The 15,363-nt window shown below is 40.9% G+C and overlaps 1 protein-coding gene across 5 annotated transcripts in view; it reads left to right on the top strand.

The window, feature by feature from the left end:
• EPC1 (enhancer of polycomb homolog 1) overlaps nt 1-15,363 on the top strand; it is a 69,752-nt gene that overhangs the window by 1,514 nt on the left and 52,875 nt on the right. For 4 of the 5 annotated variants that reach the window (XM_027686944.1, XM_027686947.1, XM_027686945.1 and 1 more), the window contains exon 1: nt 14,496-14,933. The exons of the other annotated variant lie outside the window; for it this stretch is intronic. In XM_027686944.1, coding sequence (XP_027542745.1) covers nt 14,781-14,933 — 153 coding nt within the window. In that variant the 5' untranslated portion in view covers nt 14,496-14,780. Of the gene's footprint in view, nt 1-14,495; nt 14,934-15,363 lie in introns of those variants that run through there. 5 annotated transcript variants of the gene reach the window in all.

Raw genomic sequence — 15,363 nt, 5'->3', positions numbered from 1 at the left:
AAGGAAGAATATTATGTTGCTACTGTATGGTCTGGTGGTGGCTAAAAGAGTTTACAATGCCATTTGTGATGGCTCTTGATGGATTACTTTGGTCTAAAGTACGAGGGAAAACTGCCCTTGGTATGGTGAAGGTGGAGATGGACATAACAGGGTTTATATGAAGTTATGTCTCTTACTAAACAGTGACCTTTTTATTTACAAATTAGCGCTCTTCTGGTAATTAGCTTAAAGCATTAGTTATATAAAGGTTCTTATTTCCCCACACTTCATTTAGATGTCTTGGTGTGGGGTTGTTTGCTCTTTTTTGGCGGGGTGTGTGTGAGTGGTTTGTTTGTTTGTTCTTTTTCCTCCAAGAAGGTACATTTGGGAGACATTTTGTAATTTTTGGCATTTTTCTAGGCTCTTTCCTTTTTTTTCCTTTTCTTTTTTTTTTTTTCACCCGGTGGGAGATCTTTTTTGTTTTGCATTGCTCTGTGCTGGTGGCGCTGTGGGGCTCCGAAACAATTCGTGTCCCTGGCTCTAAAGGGGGAGGGGGCTGGAGGGGGGGGGAAAGGTGGGGCACGTTTTAATCTATTGTATCTTTTTCTTTTCTCTGTATCAAAAGTAACCTCAGATTAGTTAGGAAGACGATGAAATTGTATCTCTGGAAAATTGTAGTGTCGCATGAACTATGGCCCGGCACAGGCATGACCTCACCCTTTCGCTGGTTCGTGTAATGAAGCTGATCCTTAATTTTTTTTTTTTCAATCCTGTACGTAGAGTCGTTTTCCTCAGTGATGAGATTTTCGGCCCCACCCCCGAAATGATTTTACAGTGGCTGCAGATGAAAGGGTTTTAAGTGATTCTTTTGCAGCCAATATGGAAGGCTTTGGCACACACTTATTGTGCAACTAGTCCATTGTTTGCTTGTTGTGAAGTTAAAGGTTCCGTTCACCGGTGGTTAATCAAGCCCAGAGGTCTCCCTTGCTCCTGTGCTTGCATATGCAAATCTCCTCTTGAGGTCTGTAGGAGTTTGGATCGTGTTTGAAGGTGGGATTGTAAAGAAGGGAAAACCTAAGGTAGTCTTTCGGATTGAAAGAGGATTCACCTGAGGTGGGTGGGTTTTTTCTATCCTGTTGCTAAGTGGAGCATGCGTTTTACATGTATTTATAAATAGATATATGTTAATGTGTGTTGTTTTCTTTTGTCAGAACCTACAGATCACCTCGGTTCTAAGTGCAAAAGGATTAGGAAGCTTTCTGCTAACATCCATATTAGGTGTAAGAAAACAGAAGTGATTAATGTTCTAAGATGGGTGGGAAGACATAGTCAAGCCTATGATCAGAGCATATATTGGAAACTCAACAGGTTCAGGAATAAATTTAACATTAAATTTAACACATTTTTAAGTAATCAATGTGCCTGTTATTTTTGAGTGTTAAAAGCTGACAATTTTAGGGGCTTTTGCATCTATTTTACATTTCAGTATCTTCATTATTTTAAAAGAATAAATTTGACAAATAACAGACGGTTTGAAACAGTCTCTAAACTTCTCATGAATGTTTAAATCTTCAAAAATGCATTTAGATTTTTAAAAGAAAGTTTGCTCATAAAAATAATTAGTTTTATGGAAACTGACGCACATCTTATGCAGATCTCTGCAATGGTCTCTTATTTGTTATCTTTCTTTAAAGGAAGGTAAATTTTACTTTTTTCTTAGGTAAAATACATCTTGCAACCTTCTTGCAGTAACTAACATCTATATTAGTCAGCTTTTATCATCTATCAGACAATGTCTGCTTTTATGGTTTCTTGGCTGGAGCGGAGAGTCCTGGTGGCCTGTGACAGTGCAACATGACCATCACATCTTTGGTGTCCTGGTACAAATCTTAGGTCTTGAGGACAAGTATCAAGATATGAACTCTCTTCAAAAGTGTGGATTTTGGCCATCTTCCATCTCTGAGACCTGATCACTAGGTCAAAGGTTGGCATTTTGGGCATGGTTTATTCCAATAGAAGTAGTGCTAGTTGTTGTTGAATCTATTAGGATAATTATCAATCTTAGATAATCACTGGGTTATTTAATTCTGATACAACTTTTCTTCTTTTACATCATGTAGACCAATGTTCAGTTTGCTCATCCATGGACAACAGTACTGAGCAAATGATAAACTGAGGTACTTACTGAAGGTAATTTCATGCTTCTGCTCCTCTTGTCATCCTGGACCATGAAAGTGATGATTTCTTGTGACTGCAGCCTGTGCATGTAGGCCATGAGTGAGTTGATTGCCAGTGATCTTGCTGCTCAGAGTCAGTTCTAGCTCAGTGATGTCAGCAAGAACATGAATGCTGACTAGCAACTTGCTTCACACTTGCTCTTCTTTCTCCCCTTTAGTTGGGGCTACTCCTTAAGTTTGGTTATGGTTTTGCAACTTTGAAGCTGAATCTGATGAAAGTGTCTGTTCTCACTCCTATCAAGAAGTCATAAGGTGAGAAGAGTGAAGTGCTGATATTTTGCAATTCAGCAGTTTCCTCACTTCTCTCCTCCTTCCTTTTTGAGACATTGTTGAACAAGAAATAGTTCCAAGCAGATATGTTGCCAATAAGATTAAATTGATTAAGATTTTGTATCCTCTCAAAGCTAAATAGTAAGTTATTTACCTCCTGCATCTTCTGCAGAAATGCCTGGAAGAGTCATTACTGAGGGATGGCTCTGTATTTATTGTGTGATTTCCCCACCCTGCTCCTTGTGAAATGTGGAATGCCAGGACCTAAAGCAGAAGAACTTTTTTTTCTGTGGGTTTCTTAATTTTCTCCCTTATATATCCCTCCCTTTCAAAGATGGCAAAAGTAATGTATTTTTCTCCTAATACAGTTTTCCTTTTACCCAGAAACTCTATATAGACTCCAGACACCTTTCAAAGATATTTGGCTCTCTTGGCTTAAAACTATTTGAAATACAGCATCCTACTGTAAACCAATCTTTTCCAAGAGCTTAATTCAACCTGACCAACCAAAATGTTCTTTGTGCCTTCATGACATTCCTCTTACCAACATTACTAGTGTTATATACTCAGCTAACAGTCACAGTAAAAACAGTCACAGTCTAAAACAGTCACAGCAGAGCAGATGTGTAGATCTCAGGCAGATATAACCAGCTTCCAAAGTTAACTGATAATAATGTGAAGACAGTTCCCCAGAAGCGTGCTGGTGGTGTAGAAGAGCACTGTTTGGGATTCAGTTCACTCATAGATCATTGGTTCTCTAGTTTCCTATGCTGATAACGTACCCTGGTACCTGGGACTCCTGTGTGTTCTCCTTTGAGGGTTCTAAAGTATTCATTGTCTTTGATTCAACAGGGTTTCAGGGGAGGAGGAGGTTATCTTTACATTTAACACCTTATGACATAGTCTTGTTTCTCACGTTTCTTACTTCATGACTTTGCTAGCTGTAGTTCTCCACATCAAACTTGTCAGTGTCAACTTGTAGCAATGAATAATTATTTTAAAACTTACATCAAGGATCACCTGTTTCACACATGTGAACAAAGGACGTGCCTGCTTCATACTCTCATCTTCGCGAAAGTTAGGTCTCTCCACACCTCTTCCACAGTGATATTTGTATGTCTTGCCAGTGTTATGAAATAATGTGCTCTACCTCCTATATGCCAGAGGAACTGCTATGACTAGCACATCCATCCACCTTTTAGCATTCTTCATATTTTTCCTCTCTTATCAAATAGCTCAAGAAGTTAATTCATGTTGTAGTGAAGAGACAATCCTAGCTTTTAAATGCTTTAGTAAATATACAGGGTGGGGAATGTCAGTGCTTTGAAATAGAATTTCTGTCTTGCTGTTATGAGCAACAAAATGTGTCTTGGGACACATGTGACCACATACCAATGGCTTCAGGTCCCATGGGCTCTTTAAACTCTTTGCTAAGCCATACTTCCAGTATATCATGTTACCACTGGACTGTCCAGGAGCGAGATAATACCAGTACTACAAATTTCCTTAATAGGAAAGTTTGTTCATCAGTTCTCTACTGATAATAGCCAGAGTCTAAAATTGGTGGTGAGAAGAGTGCTTAGAAAGTGAGTATATTTGCTAAAAATTATTCTTTCTGCTTATCTCCCAGTATAAACAACAGAGAGATGGAAACTGCCAAATAACATGTGAGTTCCAGTCTTAACTGGTTGTGGAGGGAGTTGGGATGCTGTTATGAAGCTCCTGGATGGTACATGCTCAGAGCCATACAATACTATACAACAGAAAACAACAGTTGCAGATGCAATGTCTATTGTTTTGAGCACCGGTAAAAACAGCAAGAGTTCTAAACATAGTCCATGGGGATTCAGACTTGGAGCAGATGATTGAAAATGGTGGGACACTGACTTAACACCCTCTGTTGTTGAAGACACCCTGGATCACTTTTGCTGGGGAAAGGAAAAAGGAGGAGTTAGTTTTTACAATGCTTTGAGCACTGGGATTCCCAGAGGAAAGGGGAAAGGAGAGGGCTGGATCTCATCCCTGCTCCCAGGACTGCCTCATGGATTTTACTCAATAACGTTTAAATGTAAAATGTGAGAAGCCTGAGGAACAGTGAGCAGACTTGCTCCTCCCAGAACAGTCTTTTTTTTTGTCAGGTTCCATTTTGGAGTAATCTGGGACCTGTGCTTACAAGTGCATGGTTAGATGTGTATGCAATGGGCCTGTGTTCAGGTGGTGTTAACTCGCACTTCACTCCATTAACAGTCAGCTGTGCTGCTGAGTGAATTGGAATCCCTGTATCATAAACACTTCATGTAGAACCTCTTTCACCTGCCTTTAGATGAGTATTGTTAAAACTGTAATTGTAGCCATTGAAAAGAACCAGGTCAAGTAAATCACAGCTTTAAAAAAAAAAACAAAGAACAAAAGGACACCAACCAATCAAACAGCAAAAGAACCAAAAAACTAAATTTTGTATTTCTGCAGTGATATAAATCTTATTTTAAACTTCACTGAGTATCCTGATCAGGTGTCCATCTTCCTCTTATGACTAGTTCAGATGTGAATGTCCTCATCTAATCAGATAAATCCCATGCCCCTGAGTTTGCTAATACTCACCTGTGCATCATTTAGGTGACGAAAAGTTAGCTCTTAATCCTCACTTCCCTTCAGAGCTTTAAGAAACTTGCTAAAGACCTCCCTGGCTTCACAGCAGTGTGTGTCTTGGATATTCACTAACAGAAGTGAGTGAGCTTTCCATGTTTGTTCAAACAGGCTAGAAAATCAGGTGGCTCAGATCTGGGCCTTTCGGCATTACAGGTATCCCTTAGGTCCTGTATCTGTTTACTAAAGAATCTTGGTGCTGCCATAACCTGATGACTAAAAGGATAACTTCTTGAAAGGGTCCTTTTATCTGACAGATTTTCATCTGTGATGCCAGGCATAGACAGGGCATGTTACCTGGATGTATTTGTTCAGAGTTTTTTCTTCAGGAAAGTTTAAAATTTAATTAAAAGTGCTCTGCATTCCAACATTTTAGTTATTTCTGATGGTCTCAAAGATATCCATACAAGACAATATCTTGACGTCTTTAGACAATGTGACTATATATTCACAGTTCAATAAAAGTGCCACAATCAGCATTTTTTAAGGAGAAGGCATGCTGGATAACACCTGGAAAAAACACATCTAATGATGCCGCATATACACATTCTGTTTAGCCCATATCCATTTATAATCACATAATGAATGAAGATTCTGTAAGAAAGTATTCTGGTTTCTTTTGTCATCTCTGAATGTATTTCCAAACTAAAAATTGGATATTGCAGGAATCTGTGGGATGAAAGCTCTAGACAAGCAGACTTCCAGATGAGCTACTTTAATGTGAGAAGCTGTTTTCCTTCCCATCTTACATGCTCTCCCTATTTTTTTTTTTAATTAGGTCATATCCTTTTGTGCTAACACCCTTCTTGAGTTGCTTATAAATCAGATGAATTTCAGTGGACCTGGCACTTGTGACCAATACCAGGCTTGTTCACAGAGCCCTGAGTCAATGACAGGGCTCTGTCACCTTCTCTTGCTCAGACAGATGGAATGTCGAACAACTGTAAAACTGACACACTGCTCAATAAGAGAGTGAGAGTGGAGTGTCTTTATCAGGCAGGGGCAAGGGGCAGGAAGTCTTACCTGCTTCTACTCTTAAGTGATTTGAGAAAACCACTTTCCATTTGGCTGTGTTTCTCAGGTTGCCCTTACAGAAGATTTGGGGATTTCACTGCGTAGGGTGAGAAGAAAATGCCAATTATATCACAGCAGCCTGGGTTTCCCACCTGCATTATGACAGAGAAAATAACCTAATGTGATGTCTCTATTTTTCTTCTCAGGGTGACTTCAAGTTTTCGTCTAAACAAAAACACTTTTCCTCTCAACATCTGCCCAAATCCCACAAGTTTTTTCCATTCTCTAAATGTTCAAAAACCTCAGAAAATATATTTTCTTCAGATTAACCCTATCAGAGTTTTACATCTTTTATGCCTCTGATGCTATCATTTAAATATATATATACATCAGAAGAGTCTTATCAGATTTGTGTTCAGATCTAGCCTCCTCTGCTGGATATTTATAGTCAAACTCAATTCATTAGGGTTTCTTTCATTAATACAGCATTATTAATTTATGCTTTCTGAAGTGCATATATAAATGTTTGGTTATAAATATTACCATGATTAGTTTGTATCCTAGAAGTCAAAAAATATCTTTAGAACATTCACTCATGCTTAATTTAGAAGTATAAATCAAACTACACTGTGTAAAAAAAAAAATCTGCTTCTAAAATTGAAAGAATATTTGTGTTCTTGCAAACTTCTGAAATCCAAAAGCTGAGTTATTTGTATTTTTTTTCATTTATTTGGAGAAATGTATTTACCTTAAGTAAAGATGGTATAGCCTGTATTAGGTACTTAATGACACAACTGTATTAATTTGATCTGAAATTCAGAGTTCGCTCACACTGTAGGTATGTAGGTAGGTCTCACTAACATTAAAAAAAAATATCTAAACATATGTGTTGGGAAATGCCTCTTTATTCCAAGATGCAAGTATACTTTCCTGCACCAAGAGACTTCTGAAGCCTGGCTGATTCCTGTTTAGGTCTAAGTAAGTGTTTTCCTCAGTTGTCTGAGGCAAGCAGATACACTACTTTCATTCTGATTCAGGAACTGCAATTTAAAACGATTGGCTTTATATAGTAACGTTATTTAACATCAGCAACGTAGTTCTGAAGTTCTGAAAATACTCGATCATACTAACCAGAAGCTCTGGAGCACTTGAAATGATTTTTCATAGATTGACTTGCAAGACAGGATTTCTATCTTGGGAATGTAAGGTAAAAAATTAAGACTTTAGAGCTTATGTGTTTCTCTGAATTGAATTTGCTTTATATTTGCATTTACATAGGGCAGTGCAACTAATAGCATAGAAGTAAACTTTCTAAAGTCATGCAAAGGCATGTAGCCTGTCCCCAGTTTACCCTTTTATCCAGGGTTGGGGTGTGAGCACTGTGGCAGCTTAAGGTTTATTTAGTGGTGTGGTGGGTTTTTTTTGTTTTTAACTTAATGGTCAATTGAAGGACTCAGGACAGTGGGCATTCCCGTGTACAACCATGATTTCTGTACTTCTGTTTTCCTTTTTTAGCCTTTCGCCTTATCCTATGCAGAATATCAAAGTAATCTATCCTTAGTTCTTGATTATTGAATTAGAGTTGTGTTCACAGAGAAGGTGGGGCTTTTTTTTTTTGGTTATGGGTTTGCTTGCTTTTTTGTTTTGTTTGTTTGCTTAGTTGTGAGGTTTTTTGCAAGAAAAACATAAGGTTTTTTGCCCTTCTGCTGGCTCTTCTACTGGAAATAATACAGAATCATATGATTAAATTCACTTGACTCAGAAATCATTTGTGTGTTATAATCTGATATTTGCAGAAGTCCATACCTAAGTAAGAGGTGCCTAGCCAGTCTGTCCAGCTCAAATAGTGGTTACCTAAAAAATTGTGATTTTAATATTATTATTGTTTTGTATGTCAAAACACAAAATGTTTTGGATTAAGATTTAAAAAAACCCAAAACAACAGAGCATAAAGTCAGACATTTTTGAATTTTTTTTTTGGCCCCCTTTGTCTTACTACTTAATCCTAAAAGATTATTTTGTGAAATGAGTTGCTGGTGAAAATGACTAAATCAAGAATTCAAGGTGTGTCTAGCACAGTATTTTAGAGGGATTACACATTTTAACATAAAACTGTAAAGGAGAAACTCATAAATCACTTTTAACCCTTACAATTCTTAGGATAACATTTCTGAATCCATTAGAACTTAAACAGGGAAAAAAAAAATTTCAATACAGAAGAGTCTCTGCATAATTTGTGTCAGTACCACTGCTGTATCTAAGAGAATTAACTGCTTCCACTATAATGTGTTTTCCCTAGACACATAAAAACTTGAATCTCTGGAACAAGCCATATAAAGGAAGCTCATTCCTTTCTGACAGTACAAAACAACCTCCCTCAAACCCTCTGTGCTTTCAGATACATTTTAGGCAAGAGAATGGTAAAATGGGCTCTGTCTGTCCAGGTGATGTTGGGACAAATGTTGAGTTCTGTAAAATAATAATCCTAAGTCATTCATTCCTCTTGCACTTTCTGGTCCTCCTATATAGGCAATTGCCTCCACTATCTCTAAGAGCTTAGCTATAGTTGGAAAAGTAGGAATCTGGCTATAGCTTTTGCTCTCTTTACTTTGTGTCTTCTCTGTAAGAGAATTGCTGACTAGTGATTTTCCTCCTCTTTTAGATATGGCTCAGTGGCATATCCAAAAAGTTGAGGTTCAGCTTAGTTTCCCTGAGGATGCTGGACTCGACTTTGAGTATGTATGACTGAAAACACATCCCCAGAGAAGATTACACCATTAAATTGGCATCTAGATACTTTCACTTGTGGAAAAAAACATTGCCTGTTATATATATACTTGAAATTATAAAACCCCACCCATACACAGTGATATGTAATCAGTCTGAAAGCAAATAAGAACTCCTTCATTTACAGCCTAGTTCAGGCACTAGTCTTGTAGGCAAAAGTTTTAAAATATAGCATATGACAGTGTTACTATTTTGGGTGTGTATTAAATTGCATATATAGTTGTATCATTTTCAAATCCTTTTTGCACAGCTTTTCTTGTTCAGACTGTTGTATTCTGCAGCTTTCACAAACTGGATCACATGAAGAAAGAGGGCAGTGGCCGTAAACTGCAGATAGTGGAGACATATAAATTCCAACATGGATCTTTCCAGGTGGCTTTTCTTCTGATATGTGCAGTTAGGCTTTTGTGGGAGTTGTTAATGTATCTGATGGCATTCCCACCTGGTACTCAGTGCAGCTTCATAAGCAGTGGTGCCAATACCAGTGAGGGGGCAGTGCAGCTACAGAGGAGAAAGAGCAGGTGGCAGAGCAGGGAGAGGGACCACAGTGTCTTAAACCAACATTGTTACCAAAGGCAGCACAGCACAAAGTGAGAGCCTGAGAAATGACAGAACTACTGTTCATTTCAGCCTGCCTTGGTTTTGTTGGCATTACCTGCTGCAAAATACTGTTGCCTTGTGATTTCCTGTGTGTAGTTTTAAAATGTGAAACCCGTTGATCACATGGCAATTCCTTATCCAGTTTTAAGTACAGTCACTTGTGACAAAGCATTAAAACTTTGGATTGTTTTGCAAGGAAGCCAACTTCAGTGCCTCTGTTCTGAATGTTGAGGATACATCTGGTTCTGTAATGCTGCACTACTGGCCCTTTCTAGTAAGATACTGCTTGTGAGAATAGCAGTTGTTGGGCTTGTAGTGGAAAAGTTACATGCTCATTTTTAGCATGAGCTTCTTGTCTTACCAGGATGTTGTATCTCCAAATTTAAATATTTTTTTTTGGCAGTTTTGGAATCTAAAGGATTATGCTTATTTACATTCTGTTGAATAGTAACAGGAACGTGATATTAAATGCAGTAGTATCTCATCTCTTGGTATTCTGCAGTGTAAACTGAAATTGCCTACAAAACATAAAAGGTAACTGAAAGATTTGACCATGCAGTACATGTACCAGAAACAAAAAATTATATATATATATATACATAAGACAAATTAATCTCCCCTCATTAAGTCAAGAATTGAGGAAGAGATTTACTTGGTCACTACTTCAAATTATGCTTCAGAGAACTCCAAATAAGCTTTGTACCTACTGCATCTCAACCATAAACACCTGAAATAACTAAACGAATATATCGTTCCATTCTTTTGAGATACCAAAGCTATGAAACACTAAATTATCTTTCAAAAAAGTCGCAGAAGTTATCACAAAGTCATTCTACACCAGTTTTGTAGTGTGGTGTCTGAACTGTTTATGTGTGACAGTTCCATTATCTCTTTTAACACAGACAGTTGACACAAGTAAATAAGGTGACATTCACTGTGCATTACATTATGGTTGAAATTTCATGCTATTAAGATAATTTCTGTATGCACCTACTTAATATTGTAATGTGACATTTTATAAAATAATGAAGAACCTCTAGTGTCATATTTGCCTACATTTATCTCATTTAAATTCAAACTGCAAGTATCTCACTGAGATGATTTAAAAGAATATAGCTACCTAGTGCTGTAAAACATATACAAGAAAGGTAGCTGTGAAGTAAATTTGAACAGTAGCATGATCACCAAATGTTGAACAGGAATATACATAAAAAATCCATTAAAGCTTATCCAGATATGGTAATTTCAGAATGTGCCTTTTTTAATACTTGAGTATTGAATGTGTGTGTGTGGAGATATCAGTGACATTTTTTTAATCAGTTCAGAAGAGTTAGCATTTATGGAGATAAAAAAACAGATAAACAAAATTTCTGTATAGATGAATGATGAGTTTGTAGAAGGGTATAAAGTAGTCAGAATGAGAAAAATTAAAAATGGCAAGTATTTACTAATATGAAAGTCAGTGTATAGTTTAGTATAGTACAAAATACAAATAAATCCTAATACAAAAAAGGAGAACAAAAATGTTTTTAAAAAAATTTTTTAGACGTTGAAAAACTGTCTCCTAGGATTTTATATCCTTAAAATATGAAATTGCTTGTTTCCAGAAAGCACCAAAAATGATACGGGATTTAACCTGCATGGACTTTATGTGCAGCTCTTTTGTGATGATGATTGGTGTTAAAATGTGAGACAATATTAAACTCATGTTCAAAAGACTACAATTCACGCTTAAATAAATGACTGGAATTCTTTCTTTAACTCAGAGAGGTCTTAAGCTGCAAAACTAAATAAATACTAAAATTTGCAAAAACTTGTCAAATGGTACAGAAAACCTGCAAGCCAAAATAGCAAGTAAAGTTTGTGGGCATCACAACCCGAGTTAGATGAGAGCAAAAGAGACCTCTGTCTGTAGCTGCATGGAGCAAGTTGTTGTAAATTTGCCCCTAATGCTCAGTCTGAATTTAGGACTTCTGAATGTATATTGAAATGGTTATATTTACCAGCTACATAGCTGATATATGAAGTGCTTTCATGTAGTTCTTTCAATTGGTTTCATATCATAAAAAGATGAAGTCTTAAAGAAATGCCCCAAATGTTAAAGATCTAATTTCAGCAGTTTGCAAAAAAACAAAACCAAAAACAACCCCCCCCAAAAAACACAAACAACCAAAAACCAACAAAAACCCCCAAAACACACACACAAAAAAACCCCAAATGAAAAAAACATAAAACCAGCAGTTCAAAATGTTATATTCGTTATATTTCAGTTACTTTACCTTACAGTTAAATTTTTAAAATAGATACACAGCACTTTGGTTCACCAAATTAGTTTACACTTACTGATCTTTTACTGACAGCCTGCAAAGAGTATTTTGGTCATTATGCAAAACATACTAATTCTCATTAACTGCTGTCATAGTGCAGCACTGATGTCTACAGATGTATTGTGTGCATTTTGGTAAAAGCTACAAAATGGAAAAAGCTAAATACTCCTGCAGTAACTGAAAGGAAAGTAAAATGGAAACATCAGTCTGTTTATGTTCTATGCCTTTTCCTGTCATCACCTTTTACAGAACAGACATTAGGGCTGATGTTGCATTGTTTTCAAACATCACACTTTTCATCTTACTAGCAATTTAATTTAGTTAATTTTGAGGACTAATCATCCTCTGCTAAAAAATATTTAAACAGAATCTATTTTATTGGCAAAACATTAAAAGCTGATGAGTCCAAGAGTTTCAGGCCAACACTCCTTCTTAATGCATACTGTCCTCTTTGTATCCAAATGTTATTGTCTGTTCTGCTTGCTCTGCACTTTTCTCAAGCCTGTGGCAGGGTTAGAAATGCAAAGGTCAATTAAGGATAAGTTTGAACTTGATTATTCTTTCTTTATAGTTCAGGGTATTTTCAATACTTTGCTTTTAATTATGTTCCTTATGTATTGTTTTCCATTCATCAGTAAAAGTGAAGAGATATATTTAATGGCCTTATTTTTTGCTTAGCTGCCAAGTGTTTCATTTTCATTTAATGTTTCAAGTCATAGTCTATCTATGATGGCATATTGCTTTGAGGGGGTTTTTTGTCATCACCTTATCTGTCTGCTAATTGGATAAACTAAATTATTAGTATTTCTGGAAAACTGTGTAGATGTTTTATGGGCAATTTATTTTAAGATTACTTTTTCTAGTTAGTGTGTGTTTTAAGCTTTAAAGTTAGAGTAAAAAGCGATATAATGTTTAAACATTTGGTTCTGATGTAACTACTGACATACAAATGAATACAATGATATTCCTTAGTTCATGCCACTCTCCTTAAAAAAAAAAAAAACAACAAACAAAACCCAAACCTTCCTAAAAAAACCAAGTCTCATTCTCCTTAGCAGCTGTCTTCCACTGCATTACCCATTTGCAAAACAGATTGAATTTCTGGTCCCAGAGAGGTTATGAAGCCAAGTGATTGCAAGTTAAACAGTTTGGGAGACCTACACGGAAGACACATGCAAATAGTTGGCTTGAAACTGCTGCTAACAACTGCATGTAGTAATATTTCATCCAGTGTCTGGTAGTTGCTCAAGGTTCAGGATGGTATTATTATTATTATTATTAAAGAGGTGATTAAAAAATGGCTTTTGTTTCTGTTACAGATATCAGATTTCTAAAATTGCTAAGCAAACTTAGATTTTCCTAAATGTTTTTTTGTTATATCTATGTCCTATTTCTTAAAGTTCTATTTCCCAAGAGTAGTATGCGAGAAAGAACAAGTTCTGTCTACCAATTCTCATATATCAGTACAAAACTACAGTATGTTGCTTTAAAAGTGGAGGGACACTTGAATTCAAGGGAAACACAACTTTCTCACATTTTAAATGGAAATAAGCATAACTTCAAGAAGGTGGGGTTTACTGTAGAACTGGAATTACCCCAGTGCAAGAACATAACAGATATGAGCAGGTGGATTGTTCCTTAACTCGGCGGCTCCAGCCCCGGCCTGGAGGGAGCGGAGTTTGACGTTCCTGGGGCTGCGCTGGGATGCCCTGGGGCGGCACGTGCAGGCAGCGCTGGAACCAGGGAGACTCTGCCTTCCTGTCCCCTGCTTATCGCCGGGTAGTGCATCAATTTAATCGACTCACTGGGATGTAAACGAGCTTCCCTCATGAGACATGCTCAAATGAGTTCTACCCTTTGCCTGGGGTGAGCTCGCTTGAGCGGGTCACTGGTAATAAATGCACGCAAGGGTTAAACCAGTTCGCGTGTCTGCGCTGCGCTGCCGGACCAAGTTTCTGAGAGCCTCAAAGAAAAGCGCTGGGGATGCGGTTGTGGGGTCGCCCGGTTCTTACGGTTCTTCCCCGTTTTCGGGGAGCTGCTCGTGTTTCTCTTACATTTAGCGCGAAGGCGAACTCGGTTCGGCGGTGCGGGGACGGAGCCCGGGTGCGGGTGAGGGGCCGCGGGTGCGGGGCCGGTCCCTGGGGCGGGGGCGCTCCCCGGGCGCCCCCGCGCTCGGACCCCGCCTCAGCGCGACTGGGTCGGGGCGAGTTCAGCGCCCGGCGCCGCTGTCCCGCGGTCCGGCCCCCGAGCGGCCGGAAAGGTCGAGGCCGGCAATTCCCCGCCTCTCTCGCCCAGGTTTCCCGGAGCTGTCAGGGTCAGGCGCGGCTGTCGGGGACGCTGCCCCCGGTGTGGAGGATTTGGAGCCGCCCAAACCTCCTCGCCGTGGCAGGAGCAGAGCGCGGCTCCCCGGCACCGCTCGGCGAGCGGAGCGGTGCCGCACGCTGATTAAAGCCCCGCTTTACTCCCGGCTGCGCCCCCAGATCCCGTTGCCCCGCTGCCGCTCCGATCCCCGCCGCGTTCCTGCTCCCGTTCCGGCCGCTCGGAGCCCGCCGCGCTCCCGCGCAGCCGTGCCCGCGCGGCGCGCGCTCCCCCCGGGCGGCGCCGTGCCCGCGCCTTGCGCGATGCAGTGTGGGAATGGCTGTGGCGCTGGGGTTGGCTGAAAGAGGCGGCCAGTCGAGGTTTAATGTCCGCCATGTTGGCCGTGGCGTATTGAGCGGAACCGGAGCGGCGGAGGAGCGGAGCCAGCGCCCAGCCCAGCCGCGCCAGCCGGCGCCGCCGGGCCCCGTGTCGGAGTGCGCCCCGCCCCGCCGGGGGAGCCCCGGTCCCTCCATGAGATCGCTCGGCGGGGTCCGGCTCTCAGCTCGGAGCGCTCTTGCTGTCGCCCCCCCCTTCCCAGCCGGAGCCGCCATCGCCGCCTAACATGAGCAAACTGTCGTTCCGGGCCCGGGCGCTGGACGCGTCCAAGCCGCTGCCCGTCTTCCGCTGCGAGGACCTGCCTGACTTGGCCGAATATGCCTCCATTAACCGGGCCGTGCCGCAGATGCCCACGGGCATGGAGAAGGAAGAGGAGTCGGTACGTGAGACCCCCCCCCCTCGGCCGGGTCCCACCATCCCCCCCGCACCCGGGCCCCCACCTTCGCCTCTGCGCAAGCACAAAATGGCCGCCATCTTCTCCCCGCTCTCCCCGCCCGCCGCGAGGGGGGGGACACCCGGGGCGGGAAGGCGCCGATCCCGGCGGCCCCTCACCGCGCCCTCCCCCGGGGCTCCCTCACAGCCCCCTCGCCCCCCGCGCGCGACCCGCAGCCGCCAGCGGCCCCTCGGCGGGGGCCCGAAAGGCACAAAGGGGGTCACGTGACCGCGCGGGGCGGCCGCCATTTTGTGTGTCGGTCCCTGGGCCGGGCCTGGTGCGGCAGCCGCGAGGCGCAGACGGGGCCCGGCGGCGGCGCCGTGCCCGCGCGGCCCCGCCGGGGGGCGCTGCCGAGCCGGACGGGGCCGCGGGGGGC

This window comes from Neopelma chrysocephalum, unplaced genomic scaffold, assembly GCF_003984885.1.
Source record: "Neopelma chrysocephalum unplaced genomic scaffold, ASM398488v2 Primary Assembly neopelma1_72, whole genome shotgun sequence".
Classification (NCBI taxonomy): domain Eukaryota; kingdom Metazoa; phylum Chordata; class Aves; order Passeriformes; family Pipridae; genus Neopelma; species Neopelma chrysocephalum.
Note: the sequence above shows the minus strand (reverse complement) of the source record. Positions and strands in the feature narration are given on the sequence as shown.